Raw genomic sequence first — 18,285 nt, forward strand, 5'->3', positions numbered from 1 at the left:
GTAACCAGCCACAACAAGGAGTGAATCCATATGGTCACCCTTCACACTTCTGAATATGGAAGATGGAAATAAGGGAGAGTGTTTGCACAGAAGAATAGGAACACGGAATTTGTTGCACTACTTATTTCCCCTCCCCCATTTTTTGTGCTGCGACTGATGTGAATATGTAAGAAATAGGTGATCTTTTTTGTTTTTGCATTTAAGTAATTATAAATGTATGGATTATGTGGGCCTATTTGAAAAACACTGTTGCTGAAAAATATATGGATTTGGTGCTTTTATGGTATTATCACTTTTTTCCCCTCAAGTGGATTAAAAATTCTGGGTTTTTTTGCGGAAAACAAGGGTTTTTTTCCCTTAAGAACTGCACTGGACCAAACTACTGTCTAAAAAGACACTTGCATTTTTATTTTTTGCATAAAGCTGTTTTTTTTTCCACCTTAGCTTTTGGTAAAATGTGTATTGATTTCAGTCACACTAATTTTGATCATGTTTGTAGTTTTCATAAGCACTTTATAAAATAATTTGTTTTCAAAGTTTCTGATTTTTCTGTTGCTTTCATTATGGTAATAAAGTTCCCGAAGGAGGATCCTTACCTGTATTCCTAAAGTTTATATAAAAATGCTATAATTTAACAATAATAAACCTACTAGACTTCAGTACAAATCTTTCTAGCAAGAGCACCTACCTGAAAATGATCACAATGAATACCCAAAGCCTAAATAATAACTTTTCATTTTGCTCACAGAGAGACATTAGATGCTGCTGGAGCAGTCACAAAGAGTTACACTGATTTCAGCCTGTAGTCCTTTGCAGTGTTACCCGTGCATAGGTATCTGAAATTATTGGACTTGTGCATGCCCAATAATGCACAGGGTTACAGCCTGTAAGTGTGGTCAGATACTATAATAATTAAGTGCATATATTTTCATTCTGTTTCCTGTAATTCCTTTGGTATATTCTAATAGGGCTTCCACTGCATGCAATAGAAACTAAGACAACCCTTTTCTATTTTGTATTGTGTTGGTATTTCAAAATAATTTCAGGGAAACGGTTTGAACTTTTTTCCATATGTTTCCAGTATTCTAAATAATTTTCCCAAAGTTTTCATAATACAGTTGAAAATGCAAGGAAAGGACTGTTTTCTGAAATGCTTTCAAACCATTTCTTTCCATGGCACTTGAACATTGGATATACACCCTCATTGATTCAACTGAGCCTATGCTCCCCATGAAAAAATGTTCCTTTACACAGATGACAGGCATGTCAAGAGGACTTGATAGTTTTATTTTTGTATGACTTTATTCAGCTATAAAACCCCACCTGCTGTGGTACAGTCCAGACACAGGTTTACCACCGCACATACTGTTTGTAAGAACTAGGCCTTAGTTTTCTAGTAATAGAAATCATTATTCATTATTTTGTATTGTAGGTCATCTAAAATTTGGTTATTTTTAGTTATGTAAATAAATACAGTTGTATTTATAAATTTGCTGCAAAAGCACAGGTAAATTATTCATCAAATTTATTACTATAAAAACTATTTTAACCTTGTGGAAGTGACATTTGCTCATATTTGAGTAAAAAATAATAATAATAAACTACTGTTTTGTGAATTTTTAGCATTCTGTGATAACTTTTTAGAATTAGATGCACAAATTTTGAATGTGACTGATGTAGGGCATTTACAAATACTTGGGACCATTTTACCATGTTTTCTGTATGAACTTTTCATTTGCTTTGTGATAAGACAACCGTAAGGCTTACTGTGAATAAAACAGTCATTACTGAGCACATAAGTCAAATTATGTAAAATAAAATTTGCATTGCAAAACCAGCCAATGCATTTCTACCTTCCACAGGATGTCAGAATCTTTAATGTAATAAATACTTTTGTGAACTTCTGTGTTTACTGTAAAAACACCTGCACGTTATGAAAACATTTTGGGCAACATCTAATGATGTCGGCCTGGTTGAACAATGAAAATGTGCTTGTGCAATGGGACTTCTAATGTTTTTTCTCTCCTCTCCAGTCCCTAATCCCTCTGGAGCAGATTTTTGCAGCCACACAGGGGGCTGTAGGGTGTAGAAGAGGAGGAATAAGCCCTGTTGCATGAGTGGATGCCTGCTTTATGCCAAGTTGAATCTCACCTTTAATTTCATGTCAATAATATTATATACTCAATTACTTTTGATTGAAATATGAAGGCACAACTATTTCCTCTGTAACACTGTAGGTTTTTTCTTAGTTATTAACAGCTGTAATATTCTAATATATCCAATACCTCAAAAAACTGCTGATCCAGGTTGATGTTCTGCTGTCATCATGCACTTTTACAGCAAAGATAGCATAGTACTCACTTGCCTGCTGTCATTTACACCTGTTCACCGGTGACTGCCTGATACCTGATTACAAAGATGGCAGAATCCATTAGAGTCTGACATTAGACTATAAGTGAACTTACAATTGTTTTGTTATTTGGCATTTAGTTACGGTGAAGCTCATCTGTCATTCTGTTGGCAGTCACCTAAGTTTGGAAGTCTTTATAGTCTTCTTAGGGTTTAACCATCCTGAATGGTTTGGTTTAATTGCCTGGTTTAATCAGTATGTTAAACTGATAAACAAGCACATGAATTTTAAAATGAAATTTAAATGACATGAGAATTGACTTGATGCATCAGACTAATGTCTAGCTTGTATAGTATTCTATTTCCCACAGCAGCCATTCAGATGCCTCTGCAACAGCCTTTTCCAACCTTGTGCCCTCCAGCTGTTTTGGACTACAACACACGAACCCCACCCAGGTGGAGGACACCATATTGTTAAAGGCTTCTTTTGAAGCTTATGAAGAAATAACAGTGGCAGCCCTCCTGTTTGCCCCCAACTGTAACAATAAGCAAAAAACTATTGGTAGCTTCATCGATTTTAAAATATGTAAGTACACAAGTGGCTATCTGTGCCTTACTTTAATCTTTACATAGATCAGGCAAAAGATGAACTTTCAATTAGGACACGATACAAGTTATAGGTGGGGAATCTGTAGCTTTCCAAATGTTGTTGGACTACAGCTCCCATCATCCCTTATCGTTGGTCATGCTAACGGGGGCTAATGGGAGTTGGACTCCAACAACATCTAGAGCACCACAGGTTCCTCATCTTTTGATGTAGTTCTTTCATTCTTACGGATTGAGAACTTGACTGCAGAGGCCAAGGACAGATTGCGATTGCTTTAGAGCAGAATTGTGGAACCTGTGGCCCTCCAGGTGTTGTTGGGCTACAACATTCACCATCCCAGACCACTGGCCAAGCTGGCTGAGTCTGATGGGCGCTCAGCAACATCTGAAGGGCTGCAGGTTCCCCACCACTGCTCTATACCCTTAAAAACATCACACCAGAACATTGTTTACTTGAGTAATAATATACTAGGCACCCACAATTGTGGAACTCTTTTTCCCTACCAATCCTGGGGATCTTTGGAAGCATTGTAAAGGTTTTATATTAGACTGGTTCTTGGGATAGGGTTCTTTCTCTAATAGATTTATATCCTGCTTTGCTATCATTTAGGTCTTCAAGAAAACTTGAAACAGACAAAAGTTGTTTATAGTGGCAGGCTTTCAGAGGCAGATCTCCATCCCAGAACAAAGGAAAAGACTGTCAACCTGTTCCTGAAAACTACCCAGGTTCTTGCTGTCTTTGGCTCAGCAAAGACCAAATCCAGGAACAGAGCATATCTTGAACCAGAGAAAGGTTGTTCCTGCTACAGATCTTCCCGGAGGCAGTCTGATGGAGGTGCCATTCTCCCTTGTCAATGTCAATAGTTGTCAATAGAGGCAAAGAGCAGCCCCTCCCTGAAACACACTTACAAATCCAGGAGTGGAGCAGATAACTACAGCCAGGTCAGGGCTGCTACTGTCTGATCCTTACTGGTTTTAATTAACCACAGAATAAATTTCAGTTTCCTAAAGTTCAAGCATTCCATAAAAGGAAATGTGAGGTCAAAGCTTGTGCCATTTTCAGGTTTGGGGTGAAATGGACATTTCATAAGAAAACCTTGAAGTATGATTTTTATTCTAGTGAATGGAGGTCCTAAGAAACTGGCTAGCATCTTGAGCACATAGAAAAGGTTGTTACTCCTTGCCTTCCTTCTTGAATATCAAGGTGGGGCAGGGATAGCGACACATGCAGTTGTGGGCTTAGGTTGGAGGATCAAGATTTGTGCCATGTTATCTTCATACCTGTTCTGTAACAAACTGGATGAAAATAGATAAGATCCCATTCCTCCAAATAAAGCCATATATAGTCAGCAGTCTATGGTGGAGTGGGAGTTCTGTGTCCAAAGAGTCTTGGCACAGTATAGAGTCTGGTAATCCAGGTATCCTGACAAAGCATATCCTTAAACATCCAAAGCTTATTTTGCCATAGATACTAAGATCTATCCTATATAGCAGGTGTAGAGAACCTTTCGCCCTCCAAATGTTGCTGAACTTCAATTCTCATCATCCCTGTTCATTAGCCATGCTTGCTGGAGCTAATGGGAGTTGTAGTTCAGCATCAGCTGGAAGATCAAAAGTTTGCCACACCTGTTATATGCCACGAATAAATATGTATCTGTGGCTTCCCTGAGAATATAATTGGCAGGGAATATAATAATATTTACAGTAACAAAATGAGGTACCAGGAGCAATTTCTTGGACAACTGTTTTCTGTTGTTCTCTAGAGCTCCTTTGGATCAGACCAAAGTTTCATTTTGTCCATCCTGTTTCCAGCCAAGGTGCTTCCAGGTGCCCATAAGAAGGGCATGAAGAAAAGTCCCCCGACTCACTACTTGCACCCTCAGCCACTGGTAATACATTGTATACTTTTTAAAATTAATGACATGTTAATTATTTTATTATCTGAAACATTTAACAGCTCAATAAGATGCATCTACACTTCTTTATATGCAGATTTGTATTTTATTTTAGAAAAATAATCCATATTGTCTCTTTTTTTAAAAAAAACTATGAAACTATTTTCTGTTGGTTCTTTCATTGCCCCACAGAGGAGGACAATTTTAGTATTTAGAAGAAAAAATTTAGTATTTTCAAAACTGGCAGCACTTTTTTTTTACAAAACTGGTAGCACCTTTTTGTTTGTTTCAATATTTGTAAGAGAACTACAAAATACTTGTCAGTAAGGTAACAAACAGCAATCCCATATCTTATTTTGTTTTTACTTATCTTGTATGCCATACTTCTTGTACTACTATCAAATGGGAAATAAAAGACTAGCATTTTTTTAAAAAAAATCCTTACACTAAATATTTTAAGTTATTTTGCAAGCATCTTTTGATTTAAGGTATTCATGTTGATATTCACTGTTCCTGTTGTTTGTAGTCAAAATGTAAGTGCCTTAAGTTTATTTTTTAATATCCCTAATATATTCATACTAGATCATAATGCAAATTTTCCCCAATCTGTCTCTTAGTATGTCTACTGTAAACTGAGAATTGTAATTGTAATGAAACTGACATGACTGCTTTTGATTAAACATCTTCGAAAGCCAAACTTGGTCCAGATTAGACTTTGTTATCAATAGTTCAGGCTGTATGTCTCAGTTCAGATAACTTGAACGTACGTTACTGTGGAATCGCTGCCGAGCTGGTTCTTAGCCATACACTTATATACACCAGAGTCTGACAGTTTTGGATTTTGAATTACTAATGTCCCTTGTGGGTGAAGTTCACTTTCAGATGGCTGGCCTTTGCTGCCTGTTGACAGTAACGAGTGGTCAGGCAGTTCCCATGTAATTTCTGGATTTGGTATTCCCAGTGCCATGCAGTGAAGCTGAACTGCTACCCCAGCCATTGTACGAATATTCCTTGGTGGTCTGTTTGTAATCCATGGTGGATGTGCCACAATCATTACAAAAACTACTACTGTTGAATCGCCAGCATAGTTCTGAGCTTTGCATGCATAACTTCCTCTGTCGTGAACGGTTGTTTCTCTGATAACTAAGGTACCATTCTCTAGCAATGTATGTCTCCCATTAATTTGAGGCCGATCTAGGACATAGCCATTGGGAACTGTCCATATTATGTTTGGCTTGGGGCTTCCACCAGCAAGACAATGAAGGGATAACGATTCCCCACTAATACTTTTTATTGCTTCTCTTGGGTGTATAAAAATTGTGGGTTTCTGGCCAACTTCCAATATGATCAACTTTTCAATGTAGCCAACTTTATTTTTAGCTGCACATCGGTACTTGCCTGCATCTGCTTTAGAAGGGCTGTAGATGACAAGGGTGCCATTGTCTCCCAAGAAGTAGTGAAGTGTTCTAAAGCCACTGGAAATCCTTGTGCCATTTGGTAACATCCAGATTATCTCAGGAGGTGGGTTTCCATCTACAGAGCAGTTCAAGAAGGTGGTTTTTCCAGGCTTTGCTATTACTTTCTCATTAAATGGATTTCTGAACGTTGGTCTCCTTAGCATTTCTAACACCTCCAGCTGGACCACCAATATGCTTTCTCCCCCCTCATTACGTGCCACACAGATAAACTCTGCTGTATCTGAAGGTCTTACATTACGAATTTCAAGAGTCCCATTTTTGTGTACTGTTACTCTACTCCCATAGTAAGGGGCTGTTAAGAAAATATTGTCAGGCATAATCCACATGATTTGGGGTATGGGTGTTCCTTCAGCTCTGCAGTCCATTTGCTTCTTTGAGTGTTTTATGGCTGTAGTTTTAATAACAGTCTTGTTCTTATACAAACCATTGATGAGAGGTGGTTTAGAGATTACTTCTAGTTTATAAAGTTTTGTCTCATCTCCACCAGAGTTGCGTGCAACACATATGTATTCTCCAGCATCTAAGAGCCTCACCTTAGTTACAGACAATGATCCATTAACATGAAGTAAATATCTATGATTTGAAGCTGAAATCATGTCATTGGAAGGCAACAACCAGAATATTTTTGGCTTGGGTTCTCCAATGGCTTCACAGTTGAAGAGTGCAGTGTCTCCTGCTTTTACTTTTGCATAGGTCTTGGAATTCTGCTTGATATAAGGAGCAGCTGCTACTACTGTTATGTGCACTTTCATCTCATCTTTTCCAAGTGTATTTTGAGCATAACATGTGTAGTCACCCTCTTCAGCGATTCCAATCTTATTGAAATACAATGTCCCGTTGTCAAACAGAGTGTACCTCTGAGACCTGTGCCCACTGTCATCTGCTTGCATTACATTGTTGATCATGGTGCCGTCTGGCAAACTCCAAGATATCTCTGGTTCGGGGGACCCAGAAGCTTTGCAATCCATTTTGAAGTCTTTCCCGTAAGGCACCATTTTCTTAAAATACTGTTTTTGATCAATTTTTGCAGGCTTCATTGTCACACTGACTTTCATAAGGATCAGGTCATCTCCCATTTTGTTTCTTGCCACACAGATATAGTCACCAGCATCCTTTTCTGTGACTGTCTCAACAGCCAAGGATCCATTGGGATGCACATGGATTCGATTCCCCATTCTAGAAAGAGATGGAAGAAATTTGTTTAGTACACTCAGTAAGAACCTCAGAAGAGCCCTGCTGGATCAGATCTGTATTGCCCCAGCCATGGGCTGCTTCAAATTTAAATTCAGTACCAAGGAATCAATGAGACAGATTCAAGGTTTACTCACAAAGGAGACGTTTACTGAGTAATTTAGCGAGCACACAGGCATACTCAATAACATGGAATGGGCTGCAAGGTCCCTGGATAGACACTTGCAGTCTGAACACTGAACTGGGCTACATGTGTGCCTTTTATAGGGAAAATCTTGGCAAGGCACAATGGTGACGGAATACATCATTAGCTGCTATCTTACATCATATCATTGCATCTTGACAGGATGCATGATTAATTATGCTGTATCAGACTAGGCATCAAAGCTTCCCTATGCCTAATAGGCGATGGCTACTATCTCACTATCTTTGAAGTATCACAGTCTCTTGATCTAGGGTGTCAAGGCACTTGATGGATTATCCTATCTACGTGAGAGGACACTGTTCTGGTGTAAACTGGTTATCTTGACCTCTCTGTGCCACCCTCCCTTTGCACATGTGCTACTGTTCCTTGACACGTGCAGCTCATTAGAGCTATCTGGATCAGCTTCAATGCTACTATCCTTGAGGGTACATCAAACGGTCCTTCCCCAGCCCATTAGCCTCCTAGATAAGACACAGCTGGGTGTAGATTGTTTACCCATTGACCGTTCCTTGACCCAATCTAACAAGCTGAACTTCTTGCAGGTGCTCAAAGTTGAGAAAAACATCATTATAAGCTTCCATTTGCAAATCTTAACCTTTTAAAGGCAAGTATACATATAAAAATAGCCATACATATGCATTGCAAAGATTACATGAACGCCCCATGGCCTACAAGGTCAAAGGCCCATCTACCCCACCCTTCTGTTTTCACAGTGACTAACCAGATGGCTATGGGAAGCCTGCAAGTAGGACCTTATATGCCAAAGAATGCCAAGACCCTAACTGTAAAGTTGCTGATTCTTACTGAAGAATTAAATGTAGCTATGCTATGAGTGCATTGAGAAGCAGCATGTGAAAGGTCACTTAAGCCTTCTTCATGAGGAGTGGGGAGCAGGGCTGCACCGAGTAACCCCTCCCCTGGCATCTATGTATATAATGTGAACTTCTGCAGCGAAGGGACTTTCACACGCAGCTGTACATGCAAAGGCCTCTATGTTGCCCAATATCTCAATTGTGTTTCAGGTTGCGTGGAAGCCTTCTGAAAACCCTCTCTCTCCTGATATCTGCTTGTACAGCTTGACTTAATGGAAAAATTGGTATGACAACAGCAAATCAATTTGACTATATGACATGACCAACTTTAAGTCGGTTCAGATTAGGAAAGTTGGAACATCATTCTATTCGGAAGCCCTGCAGAGAGCTGGCAGATACGTTATTTATGTGGGCCTGAATCTAGGGATCTGCAATCTTTCATGATTTTTGAGGCTTTGTTAGATCAGTCTACAGATTACAAGATTTGTTACTGTCAATCTCTAATATGGGAACCACTGGCTTTACTGAAGACCTCGATTGAGGTTAGTGCCCAATGAGCTGGGCATTACTGCACCACCATGAGTTAACTCTTACAACCATTTACTATAATACTGATGCTGTGGAGCTGCAGACACCCAACCTAGGAATTTTAATGGAAAAATAATTACACATTTACATGTTGGTGTGGGGAGGGGGTGGTGCAAAAACTCATAGGAGCCTTCCTTGTACCTGAAGTAATTGGGGTGAAGTGAACGTAAATGAAACAGCATGGGAAACGGGGCTTATCCCTAAATACATAGAGAGGAAGGAAGCTTCAGGATTAGCTACACAAATAGCTGCTTAACAGGCTCTAGCCTGAGTGGCACAGCACAGGGAAGGGGATTTGACCCCCTCTTTATGCTGTTTTGGAGAGTTCAGGGCCATGTGTGCATGAAGTGGCATAGTTAGTCCCAACATAGTACTAGAAAGTGGCAGGAGAGGTTTCAAGGCTGGCTACACTACAGCCTGAGTGGACAGCCTGTGTAGTGTAGTGGTTAGAGTGTTGGACTAGGACCTGGGAGGCCAGGGTTCAAACCCCATGAAGCTCGCTGGGCGACCTTGGGCCAGTCACTGCCTCTTAGCCTAACCTACATCACAGGGTTGTTGTGGCGATTAAAGGAAGAAGGGGCAAACCATGTATGCCATCTTGAGCTCCGTGGAGAAAAGGTGGGATATAAATGCAATAAATAAATAAATAACTAGGAAGACCAATTCATCCACACTTGTTGTCCTTATTAAATGGGGGTGAGTAGGATAACAGAGAACTCAGTTTCTATCTCTCCCCTGCCTCCCCACTTTTGTTACTGTCCAGGATTTTTAACTATATTCTGGTGTCCTGTTCCTATGGGATGTCTTTGCACACTGACTACCCTTATCAGGAGGATTTGCGGGTGTTGCATACGAAATGTATACAGAAAGCATTAACTTGTTTGTGAATGTCCCCATTATGCTGCCTAGTAATCAAACCACCAAACTAGCTTTTAGAAGAACAAGTGGGATCTGCAACAAAATGGCGTGATATATCCCCAGCCCATAAAATGAGTGATTCTGTGCAAGGTTCCAGGAAGCCTGTTCAGGCACTTTGTAAATTAATTCCTTCTTTTCTTCCCATCCTCATTTCTTCCCCTCAACTGACACCTCATTGTTCTAGAAGCTCTCAGGCCATTAAAAAACTTGACGCACTTCTAAGGTCCCCTAAGTGGGTAGAAGCCATTACCTTATTTGTGGATGGCCCCATTTCACTTAAACTGATATGCACTCAACCTACCTTAGTTCACTGTGAAAGGGAATAATGATGATGAGTTTGATTTCACAAAATCAATTAAGTAATTGGATTTCACTTCAAGTCAGCCTTCAAGAACCTGGCACCCTCCAGATGTTTTGGATGACAACTCCCATTAGCCCCAGCCAGCCAGGGATCATGGAAGTTATAGTCCAACAGCATCTGGAGGGCACTGTGTTGGCTACCTTTGTCTTATTGTGACAGGCAGCCAAATCCACTACCCCACATCAGATCTCTGGAGAGAAGCAGCTGCCCTCAAGGCACTTACTCTTTCTCTGTCTTTCCCCATGTCTCTCACAGTCTGCCCTAACACACACACCCAGCTTCTATTGGTTTCCATCTAGCTCCCCCTCACACCTTTCTCTTTGGCTGCGTGGAGGGAGGGAATAAGGATGTCATCTTCTCCAACTACTGAGCCATACTGAACCTTTTACCTGTAGTTTCCCTTATAAAAGTTGTGCAGTTTTGCCACTGACTATTAAAGGAATCCCCAACAATACTTCTGACTCCATTAACCCTCTCCTGTCCAAACCTACTATCTTAATATAATCTTTAATATTTAATTAAATTAAAGGACCTGCACCTAAATGTTTGGCTGATTATTTCAAATTGGTTTCTGCGCTTCAGCCTCCTTTCCCTCTGCAGCTTCTATGCACATCTCATTTTCTTTTACACCTCTTCCCCCATGTTCCTCTGGGCTTGTACTTCTCTAGTATCTAAGGCACGATCCAAAGCTTCTGCCTCTGCCAGCAGAGTTTTATGGCACGTCCGGGCCACCGGACATCCTCAGCCCTGCAGGCTGAGAAGGCACAGAGCGATCAGAGGTGGCTGGCAGGAGGCCAGCTTAACCAGCAGAGTTGGGTCAAGAGACACTTCTGCCCAATCCAGCTCTGCCCTGCCCAGCCCAGCATAAGGGTTGTGGATGATTATTCTATAAGTCACTCAGCAAAGATCAGAGACCCTTTGTATCAAAACATTAGAGCAGATCAGCCAAGGGCAGCCACAAATTCATTTGTTTGATTTGTCCCTCTTTGCCAAAGGCAGAAAAGCTAATTTCTCCCAGAAGCTTTGCATTCCTTCTCCTGCACTACAAAATACAAGGCAAAATCCAATTATTCCAATACAGATTCTCAAGCAAAAAATAATTATGCAATTTTCAAGAGACCTACCTGTGCCACTGGTCAACAACAGCTTTTGAAGGTAATCTCCAGATTATTTTGGGCTTTGGCTCTCCTGTAGCTGAGCAATTCAGAAGCAATCTGTCCCCAAAATTCAGCTGAGTCAGTCTTTGAGATGAAGCTGCAATTCTGGGGATTGTATCTCTATGTTCTACCTGGAGGATTACCACTCTCCTTTCTGAACCAGTGGAGCTGGTTGCGATACATTCATAATTCCCGCTGTCAGAAGAACCTATATTCTTGATGTAAAGAGTTCCATTAGGGAACAGAAAAATCTTGCCATTTATATACTGCAAAGGCTTCACCTCAGTTCCATCAAAGAGAACCCAGTGAACATATGGATGAGGGTTTCCTTTGGCAGTACAGGGAAGCTTCAAGCTTCCCCCCATTTTCTCTAACACGTATTGCTTCTTTTCTTCCAGTATAATGGGTGGTGCAGCAATAACTTGTAGTCTTACTATCATTGTATCTGAACCAGCTGGGTTATTTGCAGTGCATGTGTAAATCCCTCTGTCATAAACACTAACTTTCTTTATCATCAATGTGCCATCTGTTTGCACAGAAACAGCCTCATTTCCTGTAGAAGATTCTGAGATGTAAGTTTTGTTTGCAAGGACCCATGAAATGGTAGGAATGGGACGGCCTTCAGCTGTACACTTCATGGTCACTAGCTTGCCAGAGTGGACTGTAATAATCTTGGACCTTCCCTCCAGGATTCGAGGTGGATAGGTCACTACAGACAATGTAATAAGCAGCCTGTCAGAGCCATGCTGATTGGTAGCCACGCACAGGTACTGTCCACGATCCTGGATGTTGACATTTTGGATGGAGAGAGTACCATTGGGAAGAACCTTAAATCTGTTATCCTGATTGTGTTTTGGTACATCAACCCCTAATTAAACAAGATGAAAATAAAATTAGCCTGATTTCTATATTAAAATCTTATTTTCATACATTTTAATATATAACTGCTTTTAAGGAACTAAAAAAATAAGTTGTAAACTCAAATTAACTTTCCGGTATGTATGCAGAGTTACATATAAATAGAAACAGAATAAAGGTACATTAGTTGCAATCCTGCAACACAATACTCATCTTTATAAGTGTCACAGAAGACAGGATTTATACACCTGTGTCTCAGGGTAGGATTATTACATTTATAATACTAATGTTCATTTGCTGGTCTTGTACTGAAATAAACAAATCAATCAATACCAATGTTCCTCTAAGGAACATAAAGTACTGATTTTGACCTACAAAGCCCTATACGGCTCAGGTCCAGGCTATTTGACAGATCGTATCTCCCTACATGAACCTGTCTGGGATTTGAGATCTTCAGGTGAGGCCCTTCTTGTGCTCCCCACACCTTTGCAAGTACATATGATGCGGACACAAGATAGGGCCTTCTCGGTGGCCGCCCCTAGGCTATGGAACTCCCTTCCGAGTGAGGTGCAATTAGCTCCCTCCTTGCCGTCTTTCCGGCGACAAGTAAAGACTGTTTTATTTCAACGGGCATTTGGGATAGAGAACGACCAAGATTAAATGTCATAGGATTGGTGACTACAGTATATGATTTTATTATTTTAAATTGTCCGCTGTTTTTGATGTATGTTTTATGGTTTTTAATTTTTCTCATAGTTTAATTCTATTTTAATTGTATATTTCTGTATGTTTTAATTGTGTTGTTTTTAGTTGTAAGCTGCTCTGAGTCCTATTGGAAAAAGGGCGGGGTAGAAATAAAGTTTATTATTATTATTATTATTATAAAGCAGTATATATGGATCTTCCCACTCCCCATTTTATCCTCACAACAACCTAGTGAAGAAGGCTAGGCTGAGAGAGCATGACAGGCTCAAGATCACCCAGTGAGCTTCATGGACCCAGCAATGATTTGAACCAGGGTTTTCCCAGTCCTAACAAAACACGCTAATCACTGTACCACACTGGCTCTTATTACACCCTCAAAACGCAGTCCTAGGGTTGAAAGCATACCATTATGGGTTTGGGGGTTGAGATATATTATTTCTATGAGTCCTCTGATTGAAACCCTGCACCTGGAGATGGGCTCTGCAGCAAATAAACCTGCTCCGCTGGTCAGATGGGCAAGCGCAGGGACCCCTGGAGATCTCTCACCACTTGGAGATTGGGGTTGCATGCAACAATACATAGGATGTTAATATTGTCCACACTGCATCCTCACTTATATTTTGTGTATAACAAAAAAGAATGTTCAATGTAAATGTGGGAAACCAACCTGATGATACTTTGGTCCAGTGTATTGTTGGCCAGGGGCTACCACTGGCTTCACAAGGGATGAAAGCATCTGAATTAGCCAGGACAGTAAATGCTGCCAGTTTTCCTCCAATTATGCTAGGTTTTGCCCCCCTGGTTTGGTACAACAAATCTAAGTTAATCAGATTGGTAGTAGTGACCTCCTGGTCTGCTGTCTTCTCAGACCAATTTTTCACATGATTGTTCTTATTTTTTCTCCACAAAGGAGTATATTGAGTGGAGCTCTGTGGAGATTTCAATATACTCAATGTGTTGACCATGAGGGCTTTGCCACTTTCTGTGGTTTTAGAAGATGGTTCATGCCAGGATATTTTTCCCCACCTGGGAGATGCAGTTGTTTGTGTGATAGTTGCACTTGGCAGGACCGTTGCTTGGGATGCTAATGGGTTGGGTGCTTGTGTGTCGATGTACCTTGCATTATTAGGAGTTTGACTACTTAATTCATTTGTAACAGGAAGAGCTGCTTTTGTTGTTTGCTTTTTTTGAACAGCTTCCCATACCACAGTCTGATTTGTTGCTTTATCATATGCCACTGTAGTAGCATGTGTTAGTTTGGTAGACTCTAGTCCCAATGTTATCAAGGATGTGTCTGGTAACACTGTGGTCATGCTTCCTGCGTCCAAGAATGATACTGTCAGTGGAATCACAGTCACGGGTTTTTCAGAAGACAAGTTGTCTATTGATACCTCTGTAGTTAGAAGATTTTCAGTGGTAATATTCCTTATTGATACCTGAGTGGTAGGTGTGGATTTATTGTCTGTAATTATATCAGTTGCAGCAAGAATGGGTGACTGTAGTCGAGCTGTAATTGCCTCCATGCTGGTGAATTTTGAAATCAGTTCAGTTGATACGGGGCTAGCAGGCTCAGTTACTGTTTTAGCTATTGTCAGAGTCGGAGAAACTGTGGGTTTTTTGGACAGGGTAACAAATCCTTTGTTAACAATAATGTTTCTGTGTGAAGACATGAATTTTTTCAAAGGCCTCCTCCTCCTTTGACCACTCCTTCTGCCTGGCTTTAACAGTTTGAGTTTGGCAGCATTAGTCTGAACACGAACAGTAGTAGCTGGGATAAGAATTGGCATGATGCTGTTGCCATCAGTTTCTTTCCCTGCAGCATATGTAAGGTTGGAGACATAGATTGAAGGGGGCAATTCTGTACCATTGAGTGGTAGAGTGGGAACATGTTTTACCAGCATCATGTTGTTATTGATGGGTTTAATTATGCGACTATCAGTTTGGTTCTCAGTCTTTGAAACAGCATTATTATATGCTGGTGAAATTCTGTACATTGATATTGGACCTGTAGTTTGAACAGGCATAACAGATTCCACAGGTGAGGATTCTCCACTTGTTTTTAATCTGGGTTTCTTCTCCAGTAGCTCCTTTTGAGCATTATTGTCAGGAATTTCCCCTGTTGAAACAATGGAAGAGGCCTTCGTTCCAAGAGTAGAAAGGGTGGGTTTCATAAACAATGGTGATGAGGTTGATGTGGTTTCCAAGCCAGTCCTAGGGCTATGGATAGTTGCTGTTGGGAGTCTGATGCTAAATGATGGGTTTGTGTCAGTAATTGCTTGTAATGGTGCACCAGATTTTCCTTCTCTATGTGATACAACTTGGGTGCTTTCAGGATAGAAAGGGATTGTTGTGGAAGTTGTATGCTCTTCAGCTGCAAGCAGTTTGTTTCTTGAGAATGCCAAGAACTGATTTACAGTGGTCGTTTCTGGGTGATGAGTTTTAAATGAAGTGGAAATAAATGCTTGGGAGGTAAGCTGTTTAAGAGATTTCTTGGGAGGAGTTAAGGCAGGTGTGCTGACTTCTATAGAAGGAGGCAGAGTTGTACTTCCTTCAACAAACCCTTGTTTAACAAAAGCAAATCTCTGCCCTACAATGTTGGAAATATGGCCAGGTCTAACTATTAGTCTTCTACCAGAGATTTTTCTTCGTTTGATATACCATCTGGAAAGAGGGGTGTGAGTTGTAACATCTCTAACTATCTTAACCTGCTGAGTGATATTGGTTGACCCTGCAGGTAATTGGGGTGTTATTTTTTGTGTACTGTAAACATAAACATCTCTAAACATATCAGGTACACTGACTGTCACTACAGACACTTTATTATTTGATTTCCTTAAGGTTTTCCCAGTTGCCTTTGTAAATAAATCAAGTTTTTCAGTATTTTTGTTGGAAGTTATAGAGTGTCTGCTCTTAGTAATATTCATTGCTGATGTAATTGTTGGTGTGGCTTTCAGATGCAGATTATTTTCCACAGACCCTATCAATCCTTGGAAAGTATTTAAAGTTTTTGTTATAGCACTTGGTAGATTAGATGATGGTGTTGTTGATGACTCCATATTGGTTGATGAAGTAGGTAACGTTTGATATGTTTCAAGAGAAGTTTTTTCAGGTTCAGGTGTAAGTTCTGTATATAATTTCTGGTTTTTCAGGATCTCAGAATCCGTAACTATTGGACTGGTACCTGGAGTTACAAGTTCTGTAACCATGCCAGATGTTGCCAAAGAACTGAAATTACTTGATACGCTTCCAATTTCCGCTGTCACTACATTTCCTGATGCTTCTCTCAGGGTAGAGACTGCAGGTCTTTTAGTGGCTAGTAGAATAAATTCTTCCTCTGGAAATATATCCTCTCCAGACGACTCTTCATTTCCAGAAATCTTTGAGGACAAAACCACTTTCACTGCTGGTTTCACTGTGGCATTTTCTGGTTTTCTTAGAAATGTGGCATTCTTTGTTTTTTCCAAAAGTGCTGCCCAGCGTAATGGATCAATTCTCCTTGTGGAAGGACCAAATTGCCTCTTGCGCCCTCTAAACCATTTGTTTATCTTGTCCCTGTTGTGCCTGTACATTTCTTTGTGATTAGTCCTGGTTTTGTTTTGTCTGGGCTGATTTATAGACCAGCCTTTAGTGGATGTCTTGCTAGTTGCTTGTGTCTGCCTAGTTGATGAAGGGGGATTTTGAGGTTTGGCAGTAACTCTGTGCTCTTCATTACCAGACCCTTCTGCTGCTTCATCTTCTACTTGAATATCTAGTTTTTGTGATCTGTCTGAATTCCTTTTAACTAGTACTTGGTAAATTAAAAAATCAACTCCATATTGATTAGCAGTGACACACCTGAAATAACCACCATCCCGATCAGTCATTTGTTGTATTTTTAATGTGCCATTATGAAAAAGAAACTTGTTTTTTGAAGAATGATGAAGAACCATGTGCTCAGGCAAGATCCAATCAACAGAGGCATCTGGGATACCTGTAGAATGGCATGGAAGGTAGAGTGTTTCACCTAAAAATGCTGAGAGCTGAGGTCCATTTAAATGGTTGTGTTCAATATAAGGATCTATCACAGTAATTCTAAAAGTCAAGACATCAGCATCAGCGTAATTTGTTCCTATACAGTGATAAACTCCACTGTCAAAATGATCTGCTGTACGTAACATGAGCTTTCCAGATTTTTTTATCATGATTCTCCCATCTTCACTAACAAATGGAGCTCTAACCTTGCTCCCATCAGCTAATAACCACTCAATTACTGGGGTAGGATCTCCAAGTGCCTGGCAGTTCAGTTCCACAGATCCGCCTACTAAAACAGAGTGTTCAGTTCTTGTACTATTTTCTTGTAAGATCACGGCCCAGTTTTGTCTTTCTGATTTTGGAGAAGTGAATGGGAGGGTAATTTGAGCATTGATGGAATACTGGATATGCAGAGTGTTGAGTGTGGTTGCCGTCCTGTCCAACTGCAATGACACTTGTCCCTGCATCAACCAAGGAGGCTCAGCTCTCAATTCAGCTTCTATGCCAGTGAAAAGCTCTTCATTTTCAGAATCTGTTTGCTTGTATTTATAACCGATGTGAGGCACTTCTGTTAGTAAGAGATCTCTTTCCAGTTTTAATGGAGAATTGCTGTAAAGGGCCAGTATGCTCCACAACTGCTGAATATACTCATCGTCAATGCTACACACAAGGAATGTTGACAATGATATTTCAAGTACTGTGGTGGTGTCAATTTTTTTAAGTGTAACTGGAGACATTTTTGCAGGCTTCTGCACATTGCAAGCAAGATTTGCTTGATTTCCTGCTTGGTCTGTCATGTTTAATACCATGGATCCTATGGGGGCTATAAAATCCCTGGGAGAAACTGAAGTAAAGTCACCATCATCTGGCACAGTGATGTTCTTCCATTTCAAAGTTGGGTCTATAGCTGGCTTAACACAATTAAAATCTGAGTGTAGCATGCCAGCTAACTGCTTGTCTTTAAAAATTCTCGGGTTGGCACACAGTGGACATTGCAGAACACCAACAATACCTCTGTCTTTTTTGCACTTTATAACATCTAGAGAGAAGAAGATAGAAAAAGTAAAATAGTTTTAGTTTGACTAATTCTGGTATTAAAGCAACAGCTCCTGTTCTGCTGATAAATATTTCCAGCATCTATGAAATAAGAC

At 40.2% G+C, this 18,285-nt stretch overlaps 2 protein-coding genes across 4 annotated transcripts in view; one reads left to right on the top strand and one right to left on the bottom strand.

The window, feature by feature from the left end:
• The window catches only part of MED12L (mediator complex subunit 12L), a 366,394-nt gene extending 360,947 nt beyond the window's left edge, over window positions 1–5,447 (top strand). Inside the window, exon 45 of the mRNA XM_061637068.1 lies at window positions 1–5,447. Coding sequence (XP_061493052.1) covers window positions 1–53 — 53 coding nt within the window. The 3' untranslated portion in view covers window positions 54–5,447.
• IGSF10 (immunoglobulin superfamily member 10) overlaps window positions 4,949–18,285 on the bottom strand; it is a 25,917-nt gene continuing 12,580 nt past the window's right edge. For 2 of the 3 annotated variants that reach the window (XM_061637038.1, XM_061637039.1), the window contains 3 exons: window positions 13,791–18,173; window positions 11,528–12,428; window positions 4,950–7,504 (listed from right to left, as the gene is read on the bottom strand). In XM_061637038.1, coding sequence (XP_061493022.1) covers window positions 5,599–7,504; window positions 11,528–12,428; window positions 13,791–18,173 — 7,190 coding nt within the window. In that variant the 3' untranslated portion in view covers window positions 4,950–5,598. Of the gene's footprint in view, window positions 7,505–11,527; window positions 12,429–13,790; window positions 18,174–18,285 lie in introns of all 3 variants that reach the window. The other variant, XM_061637040.1, reaches the window with a different exon arrangement.

Source organism: Rhineura floridana, chromosome 7, assembly GCF_030035675.1.
Source record: "Rhineura floridana isolate rRhiFlo1 chromosome 7, rRhiFlo1.hap2, whole genome shotgun sequence".
NCBI lineage: Eukaryota > Metazoa > Chordata > Lepidosauria > Squamata > Rhineuridae > Rhineura > Rhineura floridana.